The sequence below is a fragment of the Papaver somniferum genome, unplaced genomic scaffold (genome assembly GCF_003573695.1).
Source record: "Papaver somniferum cultivar HN1 unplaced genomic scaffold, ASM357369v1 unplaced-scaffold_5, whole genome shotgun sequence".
Taxonomy (NCBI): domain Eukaryota; kingdom Viridiplantae; phylum Streptophyta; class Magnoliopsida; order Ranunculales; family Papaveraceae; genus Papaver; species Papaver somniferum.
In genome coordinates, this window is record NW_020647637.1 from 1,424,092 (window position 1) to 1,440,456 (window position 16,365).

At 38.5% G+C, this 16,365-nt stretch overlaps 2 protein-coding genes across 4 annotated transcripts; one reads left to right on the top strand and one right to left on the bottom strand.

The window, feature by feature from the left end:
• The first annotated feature begins 1,092 nt into the window (after positions 1–1,092).
• LOC113342961 (probable proline transporter 2) lies at positions 1,093–2,673 on the top strand. The gene has a single exon (XM_026587324.1). It carries the CDS (start codon positions 1,098–1,100, stop codon positions 2,418–2,420), a length of 1,323 nt encoding a protein of 440 aa, XP_026443109.1. The 5' UTR covers positions 1,093–1,097; the 3' UTR covers positions 2,421–2,673.
• A 996-nt stretch (positions 2,674–3,669) lies between these two features.
• LOC113342948 lies at positions 3,670–7,329 on the bottom strand. 3 transcript variants are annotated; one of them, XM_026587313.1, is made up of 3 exons: positions 7,206–7,329; positions 6,096–6,853; positions 3,670–4,993 (listed from the first exon to the last, which is right to left on the bottom strand). In XM_026587313.1, exons 2-3 carry the CDS (start codon positions 6,813–6,815, stop codon positions 4,010–4,012), a joined length of 1,704 nt encoding a protein of 567 aa, XP_026443098.1. In that variant the 5' UTR covers positions 6,816–6,853; positions 7,206–7,329; the 3' UTR covers positions 3,670–4,009. The 3 variants fall into 3 exon arrangements, with proteins under 3 accessions (XP_026443098.1, XP_026443097.1, XP_026443096.1); XM_026587312.1 differs by having other exon boundaries at positions 6,096–7,016; positions 7,206–7,313; XM_026587311.1 differs by having other exon boundaries at positions 6,096–7,043; positions 7,206–7,301.
• Between the last annotated feature and the right edge of the window lie 9,036 nt (positions 7,330–16,365).

Sequence of the window (16,365 nt, forward strand, 5' to 3'; positions counted from 1 at the left end):
ATGGATGCTTCTAACTTCTTTATCTGAACATCACGACGATCCATCTCGGCTTCGAACTCAAGTCATAAACCTAGGCAACAAACCACTCTTAATTTTCTTTCTCTCTCTCCCTGATTCTTCTCTCAACTCAAACCCTAATCAATCAAAACTCTGACCTCTTCTCGATCTCTTCATGAGTTATCTGGATTCAGAGAGCACATGACGACACCTTTCTTTCAGTTCATTATTATGATCAGAACATCACACAATTTTTTTTTCCGATTGCACGTCACCGATGAATCATCTCTTCTGCTCCGACCAAACTTCTGTCCAATTAATCTTCAAATAAGAGCAACACGGCTTGACAGCCTTCAAACAATTCTCTCTTCTTCTTCTAACTCATCAGAACTTTGCGCAACTACTTCTCTTTTAATGAAAAATAAAACTAACTAACAACTGAGCCTCTTCTAACTCTCTTCCTCTCCTCTCTCTCCCTCTCACCTTGCTCTGATACCATGTTAAGGATCGAGCAAGAGAGAGGAGAGCATACACGTGGAAGCACAAAACGATTACATTGATAATATCTTGGTGTGTATTTCTCATTAATTCTTCAAGCTATTTATACAATCACAAGACTTGGTTCTCAAAACACAAGACTTGGTTGTCAAGATATTCAATTCCTAATATAACTCACACAACTTAAAGCCCATATCTCCTAAATATAGACTCTCATATATTATTTCCTAATACAGACCAACATCCTTTCCACACTAAATTATGGAAATTGGAAACCCTTTCCGAATCCAACGGTGATATAAATTAATATATAAATAATGTTGTTATTTATCAGGATTCCACCAGGATTTCGTTTCCTTAAGGAAATAGGAAATCCCAATCTGAGTTTGAAGAGGTAATCTATTGAAGTTCTTTATATTAGTGCTCTTTTTTTTTATACCACCATTGAATTCAATCGAGGAAGGAAAAAAAAAAAAAGGAGGCAGAGAAAAGTTCTTTATTGAATTTCCTCAAATCCCTGCTTAGGTCTCCTGAAAGAAAGAAATAAATAAAGAACGAGAAAAAAAAAAAAAAAAAAAAAAAAGGAGGCAGAGAAAATTATAATGGCGGACTTCGATTCTGGTATGAGAGAATCAAGAGATATTGAAAGCGGGGATGTCAAAGTACCAGAAACTGCGCATCAAATTAGTCAAGATTCATGGCTACAAATTGCTTTCATACTTACCACCGGTATAAACAGTGCGTATGTATTGGGATATTCCGGCACGGTTATGGTTCCTTTAGGTTGGGTAGGAGGTTCAGTTGGTTTGGTTTTAGCAGCAGCTTTGTCGTTGTATGCCAATGTTCTTCTTGCCAAAATCCATGAGCTTGGTGGAAAGAGACATATCAGATACAGAGATCTTGCTGGCCATATCTATGGAAAGAATGCGTATGCTCTTACATGGGCATTCCAGTACATAAATCTGTTCATGATTAATACTGGTTATATCATTCTAGCTGGTCAAGCTCTCAAGGCCATGTACGTTCTTTTCAGGGATGATCACTTAATGAAGCTCCCTTACTTCATTGTTATAGCTGGGTTTGTTTGCGCTTTGTTCGCCTTTGGTGTACCACATCTATCAGCTCTGAAGATTTGGCTAGGATTTTCAAATTTCCTAAGTATCATATACATCGTCATAGCATTTATATTGGCGCTTAACGACGGGAAGAAGGCTTCACCTAGAGACTACAACATTCCGGGTTCAACAGCAACCAAGATTTTCTCCTGTATCGGTGGATTTGCAAATCTCTTTTTCTCATTCAATACAGGAATGCTTCCAGAGATACAGGCAACAGTGAAACAGCCCGTGGTTGGCAACATGGTGAAAGCTCTTGTCTTTCAGTTCACAATCGGACTTGTACCTATGTACGCCATTACTTTAATGGGATACTGGGCTTACGGAAACGAAACATCAGCATACCTCCTAAACAATGTCTCAGGTCCAGTATGGTTGAAAGCAGTTGCCAACATTTCAGCCTTTCTGCAGTCCGTCATCGCTTTACATATATTTGCGAGTCCAATGTACGAATACTTGGATACAAAGTTTGGTCCAACTAAAGGAGGTGCATTTTCTCTAAGCCATATCTCATTCAGAGTTCTTGTACGAGGGGGTTACCTAACTATAAACACCTTAGTGTCAGCTCTTCTACCTTTCCTCGGAGATTTCATGAGTTTAACTGGGGCCTTCAGCACATTTCCACTCACATTTATCCTCGCCAATCATATGTACCTAATGGCGAAGAAGCATAAGCTTTCAATGCCACAAAAATCTTGGCATTGGCTCAATATCACATTTTTTAGTGTAGTGTCTGTTGCTGCAGGGGTTTCAGCCGTGAGGCTAATCCTAGCTGACTCCAAGACTTACAACATTTTTGCGGATCTCTAAAGACCAGACGAGCAGCGCCTTACGATATTCATGACCAATCGGATCCTGACGTACCAGTAGGTAACAGAGGAGATCGCTATGATCGTTAATGTATAGGTATAGAAGAGATGCGCCAAAGTGTTCGGATCATTACTAAATCTAATTCAGATATTCCGGCTGCTTATGCTTCAGCGGATTAATGTTACTCGGGTTATAATTATTTTTATTTTTATTGTGGAGTCATTCTTCAATATGTAATGTGCAAGGTCTAATATTCGAGCCTGAAAAGGACCAATAGAACACTTACTATCTATTCTGCTGCACTCTTAAAGTAAAGGAAGATCTCGTATATTTTTTAACTTGGCAGAATAATTACATTGTGTTCCAACAAAAAATAATTGTCGTTGGAAAGTAATTTTACTGGTGATCGTTGATAAGACGTCATAATTATTAAGGAAATTTTCTAAATGAAAGTTGTTTAGACAAAGACATTACTAGTCTTTATAGTGTACCCATGTTCTTTTCTGGGGCTTTTCTTCGTACTCCCATTGAGTCTCTCTTCTTGGTGCTTGCGCACTTAATTTAAGCGAAACTAGGCTAGCCCCATCATTCCCAGGACAATATCAAAAGAAACTAAAACTCTGGAGTTTCGTTCATCAATGGTATGCATAACCCAATGGATAGCTCCAATAAGGAGCACTCCATCGTTTCTTGTGTAAGATGGGAAATAGCAAGGTATTTTCCGCTGGATACCATTCCGTGTCTTCGATCCTAAATTAAAAACAGAAACCTTAGAATGTGCTGATGTTGATTGATATCATACTCCTAATAGTTACCAGTTTGTAATTGCCAATTGTGCAGTCATATCCTAGCCCATATACAAGCTTGCATTCACCTGTCGACAGCGAATAGACGGGTATGCTCTCGCTGTTTCTTCCCTTTCTTCTTCAGCTTCCTGTACATGGTGCGAGAGGTTTTTCAAGCTTTTCTGTAAAACCCTAACCAGAAAAAAAAGCATGAATATATATGAAGCGGGTATATCTTTCTGGTCAAGCCTGGGTAAGGTTGTGTTTGGCAGACACGTTTTTGCGAAAGGAAAAAACTTGCTAGGTGTTTGTTTTTTGCTGACTTTGGCTGCTGAATCTGACTCGGCACGAGTCAGATGTCAGATCGTTCTATTTTTTCGCGGCTGGGTATGAATGCGATCATGTACTCAAGATAGAAAACTTGTCACAATACCAGGCATGGATGGATAATGCACAAGACAAGATGAACAGCACAACAGCTCAAAAGTTACTTTATTACTAATTTTCAAATAATACAAATGTTTATCAAAGAAAGTACAATGCAAATCACAAACCAGGTTACTGAACTTGTTGTTCCTGGTAAAATTCAACCTAGATTTTGGAAAAATGAAGGCTGTACAGCACTACTGAAAGTACAACCGACGAACATGAAATAAGAAACTAGTACAAAGAAAATCCAATGCCGGGAAAGTTTTGGGGTCAAAAACTTGTTACATAACATTTAAAACTCTTGTATTTTAGAGAGTTACCAAGAATAAATTAGAGTCGGGAAAAGGTTGCTTATCTCAGGGAAAGACGTCTGTGCTAAAGATCTGGATGAGAGGTTTTAACATGTATCCCCGACTCATCTGGTTCTTGTTCTGGTATGGCTCCAGCAACTGTATTCTCTTCATCAGATGATTCAGAATGGCTGCTTAGCTCTTCCGATACCTTTTCTGACTGTGGTATGGTTGCTGCAACTGAATTCTCTTCATCAGATGATTCAGATTGGCTGTTTAGCTCTTCTGATACGTTTTCTGACAGATTGTGAACTTGTTTATCGGATTCCTCTAATACTTCTTCTGGTTTGTTTTTTCTATTTGTGTTTATCTCTTCAGCATCTTGCTTCTCCAACTCCTCTAATACTTCTTCTAGGACAACTTCTGCCTCATGGGCCTTTTCACGACTTCGGTTGTCTGACTCTGATACTGCTTTTGGTTTTGACTCTGTCCCAAGGATTTCTTCGTGAACATCATTCTCTGACTTCATTGATAAATGTGCTGGTTCGACAATTTCTCTTTCCTCGTGTTGTTCATGATACTGGTTCTCAGTCTTCTCTAAAAATTGACCTGGCTTGATTTCCGCTTCAGGATTCACTTCCTGAATTTTGTTGTCTGATACTTGGCGTGGCACAATTGCTGGTTCTGGGTTCTTTTCAAAAACTTGGGTCTTAGGCTCCATCGTTGATTCTTTTTGCATTTCTGCTGTCTCTGGAACCTTTTCTGCATTACGTTTCTCTAAATTTTCTAATATTTTTGCCGACTCCACTTCTGGTGCCAGATTCTTTTCAGCGATTTCTTTCTCTGAATCATTTGATGGTTGCGCTGATAAGACTTCTGGCTCCAGATTCTTTTCTGCGGCTTGTTTCTCTGAATCTCCTGATGATGGTGCTGACACAATTTCTGGCTCCAGATTCTCTTCCTTAACTGGGACATGTTCTAGAGGACCCAATTTTGCATCTAACTTCTTCACTGCATTAGTTAGAGATCTTACATCCCGAAATTCTGATAGATCACTGAAAGATGATGACTGCAGTGCAGCAGAAATTCCGGGTCTTATTAAGCGATTCAAATTGATTGTGCTTCACTCAGTAAAAACTCGTAATGCATGGCTTGATCAATAACATGAAACTATTTATCATGATATGGATCTAACATCTATCGAAGGCACACATGGCAACAAAAAAAACATTACAAGTAAATCATCTTTTTTTTTAATCAGCAATTACTTATTACCCGATAAACTTCAGTATCCATTATATGGACTAGAGAGAAAGAAAAGGATACAAAAGATAGCACAAACTGAATATCAAAAGGGTCAATTCTTATCTCATTGTCCATCCAACTTTGAAACATCTATATGAAGTCTTAGTATTAGTTGGTTACTCGAGCTCAAAATTCCCTCAGTAAGTGCTACATCCATCCACACCCTACATTACGTGGAACAGTAGATGCATTTGCTTCTCCCACTACAATATTTATTCCTCTATAGTCGAAGTCATAAAACCTGTTATTTGGCTGTCCCGAGTAAGTCCACTTCATATGACCAAGAGGGGGATCTAAACCACATGGAACACGTTACTGTTATACCTAACTGAACCTGAATGCCGCCTAAGTTGAAAACATGATTCATATAAATGATATGCAGAACAAGAATTCTCAGATAGGAAATACGATATTTGGTGTGAACACGCCAAAGAAGAACCTAGTTACCATAACCATGTTACTATGTAAAAGCAAAGAAATTTAAAGCAGTGGAATTTGCCAAATTTGGTACCAGCAAGCTGCATCTTTACAGACAAAGAAAAGGCCCAATTTTAATCAAACAAGGTGACTGACTTGGAGAAATCTCTAGAGATTGTATCATCATCAGCATCTACTTACCTATGTATTCATCCTAGTTCTTACAATTGACTTGGCAACAAAAATTTCTATCCCAAGCCAATAATTTTATCAGTCATATAAGAGACCAAACGAAAGCACTCAAGTATTCAACATAGAATTCTAAGGTACAGCTAAAACAACATAGCAAGGAAACATGGGTGCAAAAGTGTTGAAAGCATGCTTTCAAACCAAAGGTTACAAAAAACAACAATAACAAAACCGTAGAAGTCAAAAATGAAAATCCATACCTTTTCAAGCAGCTCAAAACGATACTTCAAATCCTCAACAGATGCCTCCTTGTGGATTATTTTGAGAATGTGCTGCACATGAGATTGAAAAGCCTCTGCAATATGCACATCAATTTTACACACAGGAATCGTAGCTTGACAGCCCACTGAGTAAAACTTACAATTCACCAGTTTCATCGGGCAAACAGTTATGCAATGTCTATCCATCTCATGCCTCATAATAGTCTCCGAGCACCCTTGTTCACACGGAAGATACCTAAACGAACAAATCGCATCATGTTTGTCCTTATGCACAGCACAAAAGCTAATCGCACAACCCTCACTTGGACAACTCATAATCCTAAACTTACACTCTTCGCTATGCGCACTTAACTCCTCCATGGTACCATACTTCATATCACAAGTATACATATTCTTAAAATCAACATTCTTCAATAACGTCTGCGCAATCGCTTCCCTCCTATCATTCGACCAAAACCCACTTATTTCCATCTCTTGAACAAAATCATCTATCCTATCTTCCCTTCTCTCACTCAACAACCAACCCGAAACCCTCCCAAACAAATTCCTCTTCAAACTAGTAAAATCATCAACAAAATCAGAAATAACATCGGTGGGATGATCGTAATTCTCCGCATCCGCACCGCCTTCTTGGACTACTGATTCGGCAACATATGTTTCACTTCTCTGTGTAAAATAATCAACCATTTCTTTTTTCATATCTACAGCAACTATTGCAGGTCCTTTGAATAGATCTCCTGTTGTATTATCAACACAAGCTGTAGATAATCCTAATAATAGAATTTGTGAAATCTTATGTACTACTTCTGAATCGAACAAATTACATCGAAATGATGGAGATTCTTCTTTGATTTTTATTTGATTTACTTCTACAGAATCAGTAGATTCCATTTTGCTAACCTAATATCAATCAAATTGGATGATCCCCTATATCAATTACAAGAATAACAAACAGATCTGAACTCAAATCTCAAAAAATCCAGAGAAAAAAAAATCCCCAAATTCAACAAATTAACCATAAAAAATCCAGAAAAAAGTCAAAACAAAATCACAAAAATTGATTTAGATGAGAAAGGAGAAGAAATTTACCAGTTTCAGAGAGGAGGATCGAGGAAATTGTTGTTTAATATTTCATTTTTTCTTCGTTGCGTATTTATTTTTGGGCGGTAATGATGAAACCCATTTTCTCTATCTCCCGCCTTTTTGGCGTTCCAGAGTCCGGAGAGAAGCTAACAACTTTATAACGTGCCACGTACTTACCACTCTTATTCACGTCTTACGGCCCATTTAGAACAGGTACGGGCCTATGGCCCGTACCATGTGGAAAGACGTTTTTGTATAGAAGCTTGAAAAATTGGATGTTTAAGTTTAAACCGTGGCCCTCTCTCATCATGTACGACTCCCTCTCTCTCATCCCCACCTGAGCTCTCTTTTCTCCTCTTTTTCAGGCTTCTTCTATTCGTTACTCCTGTCATGTAGCTCCTCAACGGCTACTTTCTACCTGAGTTTTATCGGAACCTATGCCGGAATTACATCTAAGATACCAGTTAACCTAAATTTCGATCCTCCCTTATTCTTTTGACCTTCATGAATTACCAGCAAATCATTGTAATCATAGGCATCTGACCAATCACTAGGTTCACTGATATCTCTGAAATCACATGTAACACAGGCATCACAATCATCACTAAAAACACCACCCCATCTCCCTCTCCAAGAAATACTTACATTACCAGAAATCTTAAGTCTAATATCTATAGCAATTTCAACACCACCCCATCTTACGCTCTAAAGTTAAGAATGACCCAAAAAGGGTACTCCCAATCTTTACCCACTTTCAAAATTGACCCAGGAATTACTCCTAAAGATCTATATTCTAAACATCAGTTAGATTCCTCTGAAATTCCATATAAATTTCATACCTGCCCTACTGAGACCGCTGATTCAAACCCAAAACCCCCCACCTATACTACTTTCACCGTTTATCTTACTCATGAATCAATTACCTATACTTCTCACAATAAGGATAGTGAGTTTTAAAACCATCATAAGAAATTCAACATTATCAACATTCACCACCATCAGAGACAACTCATCCAAAATACCAGTGAATTAGATATAATTAAGCATTCATCCAAAGTTAAACTTAAACCAGAAACATGAGATGTTCAAACAGAGATACTGCCACTCATCAGTGCAGTTGGAAATCCATAAAGAGCAGTTTCAACACAATAAACAAACTTCAACATAAAACCAAATGCAAACCCTTATTCATTCCTAAGAACAGGAGAATGTGCAAAAGATCCAGCTTACTCTTACTGATGGAAGAGGCGAGTCTTGCTCCGAGTCCCTTGACTCACGCTACGAGTCCGACTTCGAGTCATTGGAGCTCTAGATACAACAGATCGCCCACCAAATGTTGGAGTTCGATTTCCAACTTCAGGATCATCTTCATTAGCAGCATCATCACTGGGGATCCAATAGACAACTCCATCGACGGAGCAGATTCTTACATGTCAGGCTCTTCTCCGGGAGTGGTGGACGGAAAAGCGGCTGGCTCAGCATCTGGAACAGTGGTGGATCTACAATTGGATCTCTCAAAACCTGTAAATATAGCACGACCATTTCTTCCAGTGGCTGGACAAAGAGAATTCATCACTGGAAAATACATTGGCTCATCATGGTGCCATGGCTGGCCAACAATCTGATGAACCATCATCCGCTCCTGTGCATCAAGAGTGATAGATCGATACCCAATTCGGCTTACACCAGAAACCAGGAACCGATCATCTACTACAACAACACCCTCATGCACCTCAAATGGGCTATATTTTGGGTGAAAGTCAGACAATACCCAATGATCTCTACCTTCCATCTGTGGATGATCTGCAGTTTTTGGAGTACCAGTAATATAACAACCTTCAACATTCGCACCATCCCTAGAAGTTGTCCTCTTTCGTGCGTCGGCTGTATGTTCATTGATGCTTCCAAACTCAAATTGGGATCCAAATCTATAAATGGGTTGCTAATGTCCTGATTCACAAGCTCTGGCTTGGGATGCTTGAAACGCTGACGAAGACGATCAACTGGAGAATCCATCATCAACTCATGCACAATCTCTGGAGGACCATTTTTATGCAAACACTCTTCAATCTTTACTTCAACATTATGCTGAAGATCGTCCAAATACCAAGATAAATCACTCTCAAAACCAGGAGATTCACATCCTTGGGGGAAAACGATTCCATAAGGCATCCGAGTAATGCAGTGCTCTCTTGGATACCAGTGAATCCTTGGCTCTTCCTCAACTTCAACCATCTTTTTCATACCCTTCCGATCAATATTCTTCTCACAATCATCCATAGCAATTGGATCAAATGGAGCACAATTTCACAAGACAGAGATTGCAGAAAAGAACAGAATGAGAAACTGAAAAATCTCTTATCTCCGGCTAAGTCCCTTATAAATGCATCCATCGATTGGTGGTTGGTCTTTGCACCATTAAGAGGCGACGGTTCCCAAAGAGCAAATCCTTTCATCTACTATACGCATACTCTCTATACGGTCGTTTCAATTCAACTGCAACTTAGGCATCAATACCTACAACCTACAAAATTCAACTACTATCATTTTAGCCTAACTACTCCTCAACTTCTTTTTGCGACAGGTGGAATAAGGAGAAGGACCGGCACTACACTTGGCATTGCTTCCCTAGCGGCAATCTTAATTGTTCTATCACCCTCATGGAAATTTCACACAAGCATAACTCAGCTGTCGTTCCATCTGACTCGATTACCATCTGACTCTCTTCAGTGCTCTAGTATTATACACCCAAATCATCTTCTGAAAACTCAGCCCACTAAAACAATCTGGAAGGTTTTTGGGCCTGAGGAAGGGCCACAACTTAATCCAAAGAGAAATCGTACAAGGCTAAGTACCACCCTATCTCAATGGTATAATTCTTTTAATATTTGGCAACCACGAGAAATTTTAAATGATTACAACCATGTTAACATAGTCACAGCTCATAACTCAATGCACAGTAGCTTTCAAACTCTTGCACATAAACACAAAAGAAATTTGGATTATACTGTGTGCTCTCCCTACTCCAATAGAAAGTACAAGCTAACCTTTTACCTTAATTTTAATATGCTTAGCTCTAGAATCTTTTTCTTTGACAGGTCCCTCTCACAAGGCTTACCAGTAGTCAGCAACATCAACATTATCAGTCAAGCTAAACACAACAAGCATTGGACTCTCTTGACTAGCACGTGGCAATTGTATTACTACTCTGATTGGATTTGTATTTTAGAGCTTCATAAATACTATCTCCAACAAAACTACAAAAGCCATGCTAAATATAACTCCTCTTCCACAGAGATTCATACTTATCATCTGTTACAATACAACAAAAAGTACTTCCTGAGCATCATACACATACCTCAAAATTCAAATTAAAGTGTTGACCCCCAGTACTACTCATAACACCACTCTATTCCTCACCTACACAACCATAACCATTGCTAGAAATCAATTCATGGCTTCTTCCTCAGGAACTAAATCTTCTGATCCAGTTGCTAATCTGGTTGATCAAATGAGTTCCTCTCTGAATATCCCTGAAGACCTATTCCCAAAAGTCTTCATTAATGCTGAGAATACTCTCTCTAAGAAGAAAGAAGACTGGAAATGGGTCTTTATTGGCAGATACTGTAGCAAGATATCCCATGATACTAAAATAATATTAAGATTCATCAACTCCAATTGGGAGCTTAAAAGAAATGTTGAAGTTAATCTCTGGAGAAAAAGAAGAAACTACTACTCAATCAAGCTTGGCAGCAAAGAGGATTATAAAGTCTTCATGAAAGAAGGTACTAGAGGAATTTTTGATAAACTCATAGTTTTAACAGAAGTACCTCCCTATGGACATGATTTCATTAATGAAGCCAACTTCTACAAGGTTTGAATTTGGGCTATGGTAAAAAGAATCCCAAAGAACATCATCCCAGATATTAGAAACATCATTAAACCAGCTGGAATTTATCAAGACTGAAGGAAAGCTTATCGTATAGATGATGATGAAAAGAACTTGGAAGTCCTCCTAACCATTGATGTTACCAGAGCTCTAAAATATGGTATAGATGCTTATGAAAACCCTACAACATCCTATGGGTTAGAGATGGCTTATGCTCTGAATGGTATTGCTTTCTGCAAAGTCTGCAGAATCCTTGATCACTCTGGGCCTCTCTGTGAGGAAAAAGAAATGCAACCTCAAAACACCCCTCAGCATAATCATCCTTCAAATCTTAGCAACCAATACCCCTCAATTTCCAACTCACCAAATAACTCCCACACCCCAAACAACTCCACCACCAGTATCCCCCAAACACCCATCAAGAATAGACATTATTCTGACAAGGATGTTGCTGATGAGTTTTCCATCAAAATGAGGATAGCCCAAAGACAGATACTCCTCAAAAATAATTGTGAAGAACTTGATGGACCTGAGGACCACATCATATTCAAAGCTGGCCTGCATCAACCCATCAATGGAGAAATTCCTACTACAAACTCTGAAGTTCTTGCTTTCTAAAAGAAGCACAAAAAAATCATTGAGAGCAATAAACACAAAGAGAAACTGCTGAAGAAAAAAGGCATCCACATTAAAACTGCAGCTAGAAAAATGAATTCTACTAATGATGCTGGAGTGGAACCCTCTTCTACTACTGAATATTTTTTTTTCCAAAAATCAATAATCCACATCAATACCCAAATCCAACTGTCGTTATCCCTAATGCCTTTGAAATTGTCCCCTCCTTATCTGAAATACAACACCAAATCAATGAGGACTTCAATAAACAGAAATAACTACTACGGGAAAGTAGGAAACAAGAATTCAAACTCAAAGTTGTTGATACTAATCTCCACCCTCAATTAATTGATCCAAAAAGAAAGCTCTTTCACCTAGAGGCCTCCACTGAAAATAATCTTCTTTCCTGGGATCAAACTCAGCCTTAAAAAAAAAACAATACTCAACTGATGCAAATGCAAGAGGACCAGTTGATAGACCTGACTACTGATAGCCTTGAGGGAACAAATCATTTCACATCCACCCAGGTATACATCTTTATCCGCAATTACAGTTTTCTTAGTTTACAAGTCCTTTGCATCAAAATTAGCATTGATATGCACATTTTCACTACTCTCAGTATAATCATCCATACTTGCACTATCTTAACCAGTACATCCTATTAAGGATACACCATCATAATTTTCACATAACCTAATGTTTCATACTTCTGGCAATTTTATTTTACTCTAGCTTAGAACTGCCAAGGTCTAGGACAACCAAACACCATTAAACATCTGAATAATATGTTAAATAAGCATAATCCTGACATATTATTTCTCTCTGAAACTAAACAACAGTCCAGGAACCTAAAAGTTATCCTTAGCAGCATAGGAGTCACAAATTTTGGGTTTGTTGAACCTGGAGGAAAATCAAACTCAGCTGGAGGGCTTGTTTTATCCTGGAAAACCAACCTTAATGTCACTATAGAAGATTTCTTCAATTACCACATAAGTGCTACTGTTTATCCTATAGATGGAGAACCCTGGCTCTTCACAGGCTACTATGGCATCCCTTATACCACTCTAGATAAATTAAACTCCTTGAAAATGATAGAAAAACACATTCTCATAATACTCTTCCTTGGTTGATAATGGGTGATATGAACTTCGTTTTGCATGATCATGAAAAATTCAGCCAACACTCTATTGATTTTAATGAGGCTAATATTTTTCTAGAGAAAATAGAGGCAACAACTCTTATTGATCTAGGTTATACTGAATGTCCCTTCACTTGGACTAACAGAAGAGTTGGCTCTCAATTAACTGAACAAAGGTTAGACAGAGGTCTTGCTACTGAAAGTTGGCTTGAATCACACCCAAATTCCACCATTTCCAACTTACCTGTTATTGGCTCTGACCATGACCCCATTCTTCTCAATACCAATCCTTCATGGAAACAAGGTCACATTCCCTTCAAATTCTTTGGACCCTGGTTAGATCACAAAGATTGTGAAGAAATCATAGTTGGATGTTGGAAGGCACGCCACAAAGGCTCCTTAACTATTAAGATAGCTAGAAAGTTAAGAGATATAAAAATCAAGCTAAAGAGATGGAACAAAGAGGTATATGGAAACATCAAGACACAACTAGAAGAAAGCAACAATCATTTGGAATGGACTACCAAACACTTTTTCAACAAAAACAGAGGCCAAGCTATAAGAGAGGCTAAGAAACAAGTGGAACATTGGCAAGATATCCAGGAAAAGTTCTGGAAGACCAAAAGTAGGGATCAGCTCATCAAACTTCGGGACAAAAACACCAGCTTCTTCCATATATCTTCTAAGAAAAGATACAGAATAAACAAAATTGTCTCCATCCAGCAAGAAAATGGTACTTGGATTCACAATAATAATGAAATCCACCTTTGCTTCACAAACCACTTTGCCAATATGGCTACAGCCGAACCTATAACAATCAATCAATCCCTTATAGACCTCATACCTACTACCATCACCACCACTGATAACACCCACCTTCTAAGAACTCCTGATGTTGTGGAAATAAAAAACATACTCTTCAGCATGGATGGAGATAAAGCATCAGGTCCCAATGGCTTTCCACCAAACTTCTTTCAAGCTAACTGGGAGGTGGTTGATGAAGACATCATTAGCATGCTTCAAACTTTCTTCACCTATGGTTTCATTCTTAAAGACATGAATTCTACTTTCATTTCTCTCATCCCTAAAACTGATAACCCAACTACACCTGCTCAATTTAGGCATATCTCCCTATGTAATACCACCTAGAAAATTATATCCAAACTTCTTGCTCAAAGGCTCAAACCACTTCTACCTAAACTCATTTTTCTCTTTCAATCTGCCTTCATCCATGTAAGACAAATCTCTGACAATATTGCCATTGCCCATGAAATTATTCATCATATGAACACCAGAAAATGGAAAAAAAGAGCTAATGGCACCATGGGAATTAAGATTGATATGACAAAATCCTTTGACAGAGTCAACTGGGAATTCCTTATCAAGGTGATGAAACAGATGGGCTTCAGCAATCAATGGTGTAACCTAATCCACCAATGCATCTCTACTACTAGTCTGGATGTTTTTATTAATGGCTCTCGTTGGAAATTCTTCAAACCTACCATAGGTCTCAGAAAAGGAGATCCCTTATCTCCATACCTATTTCTCTTCTGTATAAAGGCTCTATCTATATATCTAATCTCTGCTGAATCTCAAGGCCTCATTTATGGGATCAAAATATGCAATAATGCTCCTGATATCAACCATCTTCTCTTTGCTGATGACTGCATGATATTCTGCAAAGCTAACATGATAGAATGCAACAACCTCATCAAGATATTCCAAGACTTTGGCCACTCCTCTGGACAACTGATCAACTTTCCCAAATATGGGATATTCTTCAGTAAAAACACTGCTCCAGATATTGCAGCAGAAATTAGTGAAGCCATGCATGTTCAAAGAATTAGAAGCACTGATAAGTACCTAGGCTCACTCCTCTCCACCAACAGAAGAAAGATTCAAGCTTTTAAACCATGTGTGGACAAACTAAAACAAAGGTTTGCTGGATGGAAAACCAATCCATCTACAGCTGGCAAAGTTACTCTCATCCTAACAGTTACATCCACCTCAAGTATATACCAAATTAACTGCTTCAAGATCCCTAAAGGTACCTGCAAAGAACTAAATGTTATTCAAAGGGACTTCTTCTGGAACAAGGAGCAAGATAAATCTAAAGGCCTATTCTACATTGCTTGGGATGCAGTCAATAAACCAAAGGAGTTAGGAGGTTTGGGTTTCAAAAATATGGAATTGTTCAACTTAGCTATGCTCTCCAGAATAACATGGAGATTAGTTAGAGAAAAATACTCTCTCTGGAGCAATACTATGAAAGCTTCTCACTATCCTAACCAGAAAGTTATCAGAATGGATACCAATCCAAAAACAACATACTCCTGGATGTGGAAATGAATCCTAGAAGGTATATCATGCATTCAACAGAACTATATTTGAAAGATTGGAAATGGAACAAAAATACATATCTGGGAAGACAGATGGATTGAAGGTTCTCATGGCATTTTTCAAAAGCCTCCTCTTTGCCCTCCTGATCTCCAAACTGTCAATCAGCTATTCAATACTCATGGAGAGTGGGACCCTAATCTCCTAACTCTTTGGTTCACTCAAGATATCCAAAATCTCATTACCAATACCCATCATAACCCTGATACTGAAGATACTATAATATGGAGCCTGACTAATACAGGGAAACTTTCAGTTAAGTCCTTGTATGACAAGCAGATCAATGACAAATATGCAAATGATGTGATAATTGCTCCCTGGATGCAGATATGGAACATAGACACTACCCCATATATCCATCTCTTCATCTGGAAATGTGCTCATGGCATTCTTCCAACAAATACCAAAACTGCCAATATATTGCACTATATTGATCCCATATGTTCCTTTTGCAAGAACTCTTCTGAAGACATTACTCATGTCCTTCTAACTTGTCCAGTAGCCTCTGATGTTTGGGCTCATCTTTTTGGGGAAAATCATCAACTTTTTAAAAATTTCAGATCCTTTCATGATTGGTTCAACAGCTGGTTTACTCAGAACAACCCTATAGCTAGCTGGAATGCTACTTTTGCCACCATCTGCTGGTTCATCTGAAAGCTAGATGTGATCAAATCTTCAGGAATATTCAGCCTTCTGCTGCAGCAACGACTCTGAAGATCACTCAACACTTATGTACCTATATTAGGGTACACCACAACCCAGGCCATATTCTAAACAATCCCTACTATCAAATGGATATCAATGATCAGAACACAAACTTCATCAGTATGAACAGAAATCTTGGGGGGAAACCTGGCATCACTATTAACATCCACATTCTACATGTCAACAATGATATGGCTAATAGTGATTTACATTCATATACTAACTTTGCGTTCTTGGTTGTCTCCTTTACAGGTCAATGCATGGGAGCAAGGAACATCAAAGACACCACAACAGGACTCAGCAGCTCATACAGAGCAGGCAGAGGAGCTCAACTAGCACTGAACTGGGGGAAGGAGCTGCATCAGCAACACATAGATTATGCAGCAGAGGAAGAAGGAATTCTACAAAGCATTCACTCTCTT